Raw genomic sequence first — 9,232 nt, forward strand, 5'->3', positions numbered from 1 at the left:
CCCTTTGCCTCCCAGCTCTTTCCTCTATTTCCCTTGATTTTCTTCCTGTCTTACTATCATGCTCAGCCTCCTGTCCCACTATCATGCTCAGTCTGTTTTTCATTTAAATAAAACAAAAAGTAATGCTCATGCTATTTAGTTATTTTTATGGGTGAGCCTTAACAAAAAACAGTAGTTCCTAAAGCTTATTGCTCTGCTAGGAATATGTAATTATTTGGGTGTGGAGATTTCTATTTTTGTGTTGCTCATAGAGCTTCATTTAATTCACAGCCCAAAGTGATCACTATGTGATTAGAAATGTCTGTTAACTATTTTTGTCGTTTTTTTCTATTCTAGTTTATTGTTTTGAGTTAACTATTCTATGTGAGAGAGTTCTATTTTTTTCAGTTTTCAGATTTTTCAGCTGCTCAGAGTATAGCTAGCCTGAGCCAAACTCCAACAATTATTTACATGAATGAAAATCCTCATTTATGAAGCGCATACATATTCTTTTATCTAATACTCATAATAAGGGGTCATACTTTTTTTCTGTAAAAGGCCAAGTAGTAAATATTTTAGACTTTGTGGATGCATACTACCTCTGTTGCAAGTATACTCTGCTGCTGTTGTGTGAAATGTGTAATAGACAATATATAAATAAACGAGTTAGGCAGTTTCAGTAAAAGTATTTTTGAAAAAAACCAAAATACTATTTTTAGTCAATGAAATTAGAATTTAATAGAATTTTCATGTTTAATAAAACATTAATATTATTTATTTCCCCAACTGCTTAAACTGTAAAGTCATTTTTAGGTCCTAGACTTTGCACAAACAGTGGTATGCTGGTCTTTGGCTGATGGATGACCAGTAGTTTAATAACTCCTACTCCGCATAAACCAGTGAGACTGTATAAACAATTTGATAGTTATAGAAAGAACACTTGGTCTCTGTACATTGGCCTGCTCTTGCCTTTTTATGTTGTTGTTATTGTTAGGTGCTGTGAAGTTGGCACCCAACACAATCCTCATCATCAGAATTGTTAAATTGCCTGACCCTGCGTCAGTCTGTCTCATTGAGGGCCTTCCTCTTTTTCCTGCCCTTCCCCTTTACCAAGTATGGTGTCCTTCCCAGGGACTGGCCCCTCCTGATATGTCCAAAGTATGTAAGATGAAGTCTTGCCATCCTAGCCTCTAAGGAGCACTGGCTGTACTTTTTCCACTACATGGTACTAATATTCTTCTCCAGCACCACAATTCAAATATATTGATTCTTCTTCAGTCTTCTGTATTTATTTTCCAATTTTCACAAGCATATGAGGCAATAGAGAATACCATGACCTGAGTCAGGTGCACCTTAGTTCTCAAAGTAACATCCTTGCTCTTCACTGTTCTAAAGAGGTCGTGTGCACCAGTCTTTTGAGCTCTTAACTGCTGCTTCCATGAGCATTGATTACAGATCCAAGTAAAACAAAATCCTCGACAACTTCAACCTTTTTTTCTTTCCATTTATCATGATGTTACCGATTGGTCCAAGTTGTGAGGATTTTGGTCTTCCCGTAAAATTGAGTTGTAATCCATACTGAACGCTATAATTTTTTTTGAAGGCTATAATTCTTGATCTTCATAAGCAAGTGTTTCAATTTCTCCTCACTTTCAGCAAACACGGTTGTGTCATCTGCATATTACAGTTTGTTAATAAGCCTTCCTCCAATCCTGATGCCATACTCTTCTTCATATAATTCAGTTTCTCTTATGATTTGCCCAGCATACAGATTGAACAAGTATGACACACACTTTTCCTGTTTTTAATCCATGCATTATGCTCTTGTTCTATTCACACAACTGCCTGTTGATCCAAGTGTACATTCCGCAGAGCACAATGAAGTATTGTGGAATTCCCCTTCTTCTCAAGGCTATCTACAGTTTATTAGGGGCCACACAGTTGGATGTGTTTGCACTGTCCGTGAAACACAAGTAAACGTCTTCTGGTATTCTGTGCTTTGAGCCAAGATCCATCTACCATCAGCAATGATAACCCTTGTTCCACGTCCTCTTCTGGTTCCAGCCTGAACCTCAGGAAGTTCCCTGTCAATGTACTGCTGCAATGTGAGTCTGGTCAATGTACTCCAACCATTATTGGAAGCTGTTAAGCAAAATTATACTTGGTTTCAATATCAATGATACTGTTATATAGTTTGAGCATTCTATTAGGTTACCTTTCTTTGGAATGGGCACAAATATGGATCTCTTCTAGTCGGTTGTCCAAATAGCTGTCTTCCAAATTTCCTGGCATAGCCAAGTTAATGCCTCCAGTGCTTCTTGAGCTTGCTGAAACATTTCAATGGGTACTCCATCAATTCCTGGAGCCTAGTTTTTGTCTAATGGTCTTTTAATGTAAATAAGATCAAGCAATGTCCATTTGTGATTGACTTTTTTCACTTAGCATGATGTCTTCCAACTCCATATTATAGCACATATCAAGACATCCTTTCTCTTACTGACTGAGTTGCATTCCATTGCATGTATGTGCCAAATTTGTTTATCCATTCATTCATTGCTTGATATTAATATCATTTCACCTTTTGGCTGTTGTCAGTAGTGTGGCAATGAACATTTGTATACAAGTACCTATTTGAGTCTCTGCTTTCAAGTCTTTTTGGTATTTGCTAAAGATATGCTCTCACAGATTATGATATGATAGATTTATGTTTAGTTTTTTTTAGGAACTACCACAATTTTCCATAACTGCACTGTCATTTTGCATTCCCACCAGCAATAGGTACGACTCCCATTTTTCCACACCCTTGCCAACTTTTTTTTTTTTAATCTTAGCCATTCTGATGGCTAAGAAAAATGGGAGTGAAAAGGTTTCTGATTAGGGGTTTGATTTGCATCTCTATCATGGCTAATAATACTGAACATTTTTTATGTGTTTGTTGGCAATTTGAATGTCCTCTTTGGTAAAATGTTTATTCAAGTCCTTTGCCCACTTAAAAAAATGGGTTATTCACATGAAACAACAACAATAGTATATAATCGATCAAGGATTCACGAGGGTGGGAGGGTGGGGGAGGGAGAGGAAAACGAGGAGCTGATACCAAGAGCTCAAGTAGAAAGAAAATGTTTTGGAACTGTTGATGGCAACATATGTACAAGTGTGCTTATTACAATTGAATGATGGATTGTCATAAGATTTGTAAGAGCCCCTCCAATAAAATGACTAAAAGAAAAAAATATATAAATTGGATTATTTGGTTTTTGTTGCCAATTTTTATTTACTTTTTGCCAATTTTTAAATAGCTATCTTTGTTAATAGATTCTTGTTGGATATATAGTTTCTGAAGATGCTCTCTTAGTTGGTGGTTCTTCTCTTTACTCTAGGACAGTCTTTTGATGAACAAAGTTTAAAATTTTGATGTTTGTGCTTTGCTTTTATATTAGATAGACCATTGTTAAAAGCTAGCCCCAACAGCCTTCCCCTGAATTTTCTTCTAAGAATTTAATGTTTTTGTTTTCATATTTAGGTATTTTATACATTTTTAATTTGCTTTTGCATGTTGAGGCATGTATCCTTTTTAGTTTTCTGTATGTGGAAGTCCAATTTCCCAACCACCATTTATTGAAGAGACTCTTCTTCTCCCACTGAGTGGAATTAGTACCCTTGTCAAAAATCAGCTACCATAGTTGTGTGGCTTTATCCCTAAACTCTTTATTCTGTTCCATTGGTCTGTGTGTCTGCCAGGCGGTTTTCATTATTATAGTTGCATAATATATTTTAAAATCAGGAAATGTGAGTTCTCTTATTTTGGTCATCTCAATTAGCATTGCTTTAGCTATTTAGGGTGGATCTTAACTTTCCTACAATTCCTCATGTTGTGGTGAACCTCAAACCATAAAATTATTTTCGTTGCTACTTCATTACTGTAATTTTGCTACTGTTATGAATCGGGCGACCCCTGTGAAAGGGTCATTCGACCTCCAAAGGGGTTGCAACCTGCTAGTTGAGAACCGCTGTATTTAGGGCTTCTTGTCATCCGTAGCCAGTGCCCCACTGCCACCCCCTGGCGTGGGGGGCTACTTGGTGGGCTGCTAACCACAAGATCAGCAGTTTAAAACCATCAGCTGCTCCACAGTAAAGAGATGAGACTGACTGCTCCTGTAAAGATTTTTATCCTGAGAAACCCAAAGGTGTAGCTGCCATGAATTCCAGGGTTGCTTTTCCTCAGAATTGATGAAGTAATTGCAATGGTTTTGGTTTTTATTTGGTGGGGGCTGGTCATCGCAACTAAAGGTGAGGGTTCGTTTTTTTCAAGCTCTGTGAAGAAGGTGTTGAAACTTTGAATAGGAATGTGTTGAATCTGTGTCTTGTTTGGGGCACAGTTGCCTGTTTGATAAAGTGACTATGAAGAGAAGCCCAGAGTCCAGCACTAAAGCCTGGTCCAGGGAAGAGCATTCTGCAGGGTGCTGGGCTCCTGCTAGCTTTGTGGGAACTGCCGGGTCGTTGCAAACCACTAGTCTTTGGGTTGGTGGCCGTGCGCTTAGGCGCAGTGCTACATGGGGTCCTTTAATTTCTAAGCTTTGTTCAATTTTCTGTGTTAAAATTACATTGTTAGGGGAAGTGAGACTATAATTTATTGATTTGAGGTACTGATTTTTAATGAAGATATTGGAAACAAAGTTGCCAACTAAACGACAGCAATCTCTCTCTGGGTCTTTCCAGTACAGGCTCTTTCTTTTCTTTGATTACCAACATTGCTTGGCTGTCTGGCTACATGATATTTTGTTGCATCAAAGTGTTATTTCTGTCTTTGAAATTTCTTCTTTGGCTCCTCCTCCCTTTGAAATATATGCTAAATAGCTCTGAATAGTGTTATTATTTGAATAATGGGAAGGCTTAAGCCAACCTAATGCATTATTTTGTTGACTGTTGTTTTGCACCATTATGTGATGTTTATGCTCCATTCTGAGGTAATTGTTGCTTTCTCTGAAGGGTAATTTTTAAGCATTCAGGTATTTCTTTAGCTAGAGTTATTTTTTTAAGAATAAAGTATATATCGCTTCTCGGCCTTTTGGCTAAGATCAAGTGAAGAATAAAGTATACATTTAAGCATATAAAAGAACTTAATTTATGTTTGATTTTTCTAGGGCAGCATTGGAAGAAGTAGAAGGAGATGTGGCAGAATTGGAACTAAAACTTGATAAGGTAAGTTTGTTTTTAACTTTTCAAAGCATTATTATTATTTCTGATAAATGATGATTAGTCTGTTATACTACATAGTTTACATTACCTTTTAAAATTATATTATTGTATTTTTGGTGAAAGTTTACAGCAAATTAGTTTCCATTTAACAAATTGGTGACTTGTCTTTACATTTCAGTAAAGAATTTTGTTGGAATTTTTGTTAGAATTAAATTCCATCTATTAAAAATTATGTCTATTATAATGGAATGTTGCTTCATATATATACATCCCTTTTATCTTTATTTCTTTTAAATCCCATTGAGAGTAAATGTTACTATTATCTCAGCTTTATGAGAAAATGGATACAGAGAGGCCTTAAACAGCTTGTTCAAAGCCTTATAGTTGAAAGAGAAAGAATTTGAATCCATACCTGCCTCCAAAACTCACTAGACACCCTTATATCAAAATATTTCATCTACCTTTTTATTGTTTGCTTATTATCATTGCTATTTGTTGCAATGAATACATGGAACAAACTTTTTTGTATTTCAACATTTTTTGCATGTATAATTTTAATAAATTAAGTTCATCATGTTCTACCTTCACGATTATCCATTTCCAGATTTTTCTGTCATGCTTGGCAGAAGCTTGGTGTCTGCTAAACACCGGGGCCCCCTTTCCGTCCTCCCCCCACCCCTGGTAATTACTAGTACTTTGGTGTATGTACAGTTGCTTAACAAGCTATTTATGTGCATGCTATTTATATTAAATAGATTGCATATATAACCTGGGCATTCTTATTATAAATTTAATAAATTACATATATTTAAATTTATTTAATGGGTTACATATATAACCTGGCCATTTTTATTTATAAATTTGGGTGTATACAGTTCAAATGTAAATAATAACATTTTTCATTTTTTAGTTAATGTCAGAAATTCTTAAGACATATTTAATAATTGATACCGAGTAGTTATATTTTTTATGAGGGTAAATGTACATTGATCCCTACTTTCTATATTAATGATTGATGAGCTTTCTACATCTATGGAGCATCTGCTGTATATCATGCACTGTCTTGAGTGTCAGAAAATCAGAATGAGTAAGACAGGATTTCTTATTTCAAAAACAATTCTTCAGTGAAATTTATCTTTTAAAAATTGTAGAGTCAGGTGCATATATTTGAAGTACCTGTTCTGAAATTAATTTCTTTTTTATGTAATGATTATTATAATTGGTAGTACTGTTTAAAGCAGTGCTTCTCACACCTTATTATTGAGCATACAAATTACTGAAGGATTCTCATTCCGTATGTCTGATGTACCTGAGATCCTGTGTTTGTAACCAGATTCTAGGTGATGCCAACCATGGACTACATTGGAGTAGCAAGTATGTCAAATTTGTGACTTATGCTGAAGGTTTTAAAAAGTCTTGAAAGCATAGAACATCTATACAAACACACAAATTTATAAAGCAATGTTAAGTGATATTGTAATGTAAGTCAAACTCGAACTTTTGTTGTTGTTGAGTTACTTGCTACGTGCCACTAACAGTGAACTTATGTACAATAGAATGAAATGCTGCCTGGGTCTCTGCCGCTCTCACAGTTGCTGTTATGCTTGTCCTTTGTTATAGGCACTGCGATAGTTCATTCCTCTAAGGGTCTTCCCTCTGTTGGCTGCCTTTCTACTTTACCAAGCATGAGGTCCTTTTCCAGTGACTGGTCTGATAATATGTCCAAAATATGTCAGATGAAGTCTCACCGTCCTTGCTTCTAAGCAATATTCTGGGTTCATTTCTTCCCAGACAGGTTTGTCTCTTCTTCTGGCACGCCATGGTACTTTTCAGTATTCTTCACCAGCCACCAGAATTCACATGCATCAGTTATCCTTTGGTCTTCCTTAATCGGTCTCTAACTTTCACCAAGTACCTCCTTTTGGTTTGGGTACCTTGGTTGAGTCAGGAGCACCTTCATCCTCAAAGTGACATCCTTGCTCTTCAATACTTTAAAAAGGTTTTGTGCACCAGATGTGCCCAATGTAGTAATATATCTTTTGATTTGTTGTTTGCTGCATTCATGATTATTGGTTGTGGTTCCAAACAAGATGAAATCCTTAACTTCAATATCATTCTCCACTTACCATGTTATCTATTGGTCCAGTTGTGAGGATTTTTCTTTTCTTTATATTTCTGTACAGTTCATTTACGTTTTCATATTGAAGGCTGCAGTCCTTGATCATTGTCAGCAAGTGCTTTAAATCTTTCTTGTTTTCAGTAAGCAAGGTTGTGCCATCTATATATTGAAGGTTGTCAATAAGCCTTCTTCCAATCCTGATGCTGAATTTTTTCCTCATATAGATTAGCTTCTTAGTTTATTTGTTCAGTCTACAGACTGAATAAGTATGGTGAATGGATACAACTTTGACATGCCCCTTTCCTGATTTTAAACCACATTTTAAACCCTTGTTCTGTTTGAGTGACTGCCTCTTGTTCGGTGCACAGATCCTTCACGTGCATGATGGAATGCTCTGGAATTCCCATTCTTCTCAATATCAAATAAACATCATTCTGATATTCTCTGATTTCAGCCAAGATCCATCAAACATCAGCAAAAATATTCTATGTGCTATAGATCTTCTGAAATCAGCTCAAATTTCTGGACTCTGCCTGTTGATGTACTGCTGCAACCATTTTTTAATTTTCTTCAGTCAAATTTTGCTTGCATGTGATATTAATGATATTGTTAAATACTTTCTGCATTCTGTTGCTCTACTCTTCTTTGGAATGGGCACACTTAGGAGTTCTTCAGTCAGTCAGGTCGCTGTCTTCTGAATTTCTCGGCATAGACAAGTGAATGCTTCCAGTACTTTATCAGCTTATTGAAACATTTTTTGTCAATTGTTGCAGCCTTGTGCTTCACGGATGCCTTCAGTGCCTTCCTTCAATACTAACGAAAAAGTACCATCCATTCTTAATCGTATGCTATCTCTTGACATGGTTATATGCTGACTGGTTCTTTTTGGTACAGGAACTGCATTCCCTCCATTGTCTTTTGATGCTTCATGCATAATTCAGTATTTTGCTCATAGGATCCTTATGTATAGTAACTTCGAAGCTTGAATTTTTTTCTTCAGTTCTGTCCTCTTGAGATATTCTGAGTATATTCTTCTTTGGCTTTTTAAATCCCAGGTCATTACATATTTCATTATAATATTTTATCTTCTTGAGCTGTCCTTTGAAATTTTTTGTTAAGTTCTTTTACTTCATCATTTCTTCCATTTCGTTTAGCTCCTGCTAACAAACTTGGCCAAGTTGTAAGTAATAGAGCCACATTCAAACTCAGTAAGTTTCAAAATCCCTTCCGACATCCACTTTGGTTCTTTCTTTCCTTCCTTCCATCCTTCCTTTCTTGTCTTTTTAATGACCTTTTACGTTCTTCCTATGTGATCTTGACATTATTCTGCATCTTATCAGATGTTTCATTAATGTTCAATGTGTTAAATGTTCAATGTGTTCATTAATGTTCAATGAAATTCTGGTGGCGTATACTCAAGGTTATAATTTGACTCTTAGGGATTTGTTATAATTTTCTTCAAATTCAGCCTGAACTTGCTTATGTGTAACTGATGGTTGGTCCCACAGTCAGCTTCTGGCCTTGTTTGGCCTACTGACATTGTACACCCCATTGTCTCTTGCCACAGGTCTAGCCAGTTTGGTGTTTGTGTTTTCCATTCGGGAAGTCCACATGGATAGGTGCTTTGGAAGAGAGGCTGGTAATCTGCTTCTGAAAGGTCCCAGCCAGGAAAACACTGCTCAGTGGATTTCTACTCTGCGTGGGTTCACCATGAGCTGGAACTGACATGGAAATAACTTTTTTTTGGCTCTCATTTATACAAGCCGGATGTATACTCTATTTTTAATTTTTTATAGCAATTCTCTAGAGTGGACTAGAGTGGACAAGTGATATTACTCATATTTTATAGATGAACATATCAAAGTTCAAGAATTAACACAGTGAACTTGTCTCAAGTAATGGTCAAAAGGAAGTACAGAAGCATGGATAGAAGCC

The 9,232-nt window shown here is 36.2% G+C and overlaps 1 protein-coding gene across 1 annotated transcript in view; it reads left to right on the forward strand.

The window, feature by feature from the left end:
• Positions 1 to 9,232, forward strand: part of ACAP2 (ArfGAP with coiled-coil, ankyrin repeat and PH domains 2) — a 153,085-nt gene that overhangs the window by 47,333 nt on the left and 96,520 nt on the right. Inside the window, exon 2 of the mRNA XM_004712337.3 lies at positions 5,124 to 5,181. Within this exon, the coding sequence (XP_004712394.1) occupies positions 5,124 to 5,181 (58 nt within the window). The remainder of the gene's footprint in view (positions 1 to 5,123; positions 5,182 to 9,232) is intronic.

The sequence above is a fragment of the Echinops telfairi genome, unplaced genomic scaffold (assembly GCF_000313985.2).
Source record: "Echinops telfairi isolate 266 unplaced genomic scaffold, ASM31398v2 ScPeMD7_17;HRSCAF=63, whole genome shotgun sequence".
NCBI lineage: Eukaryota > Metazoa > Chordata > Mammalia > Afrosoricida > Tenrecidae > Echinops > Echinops telfairi.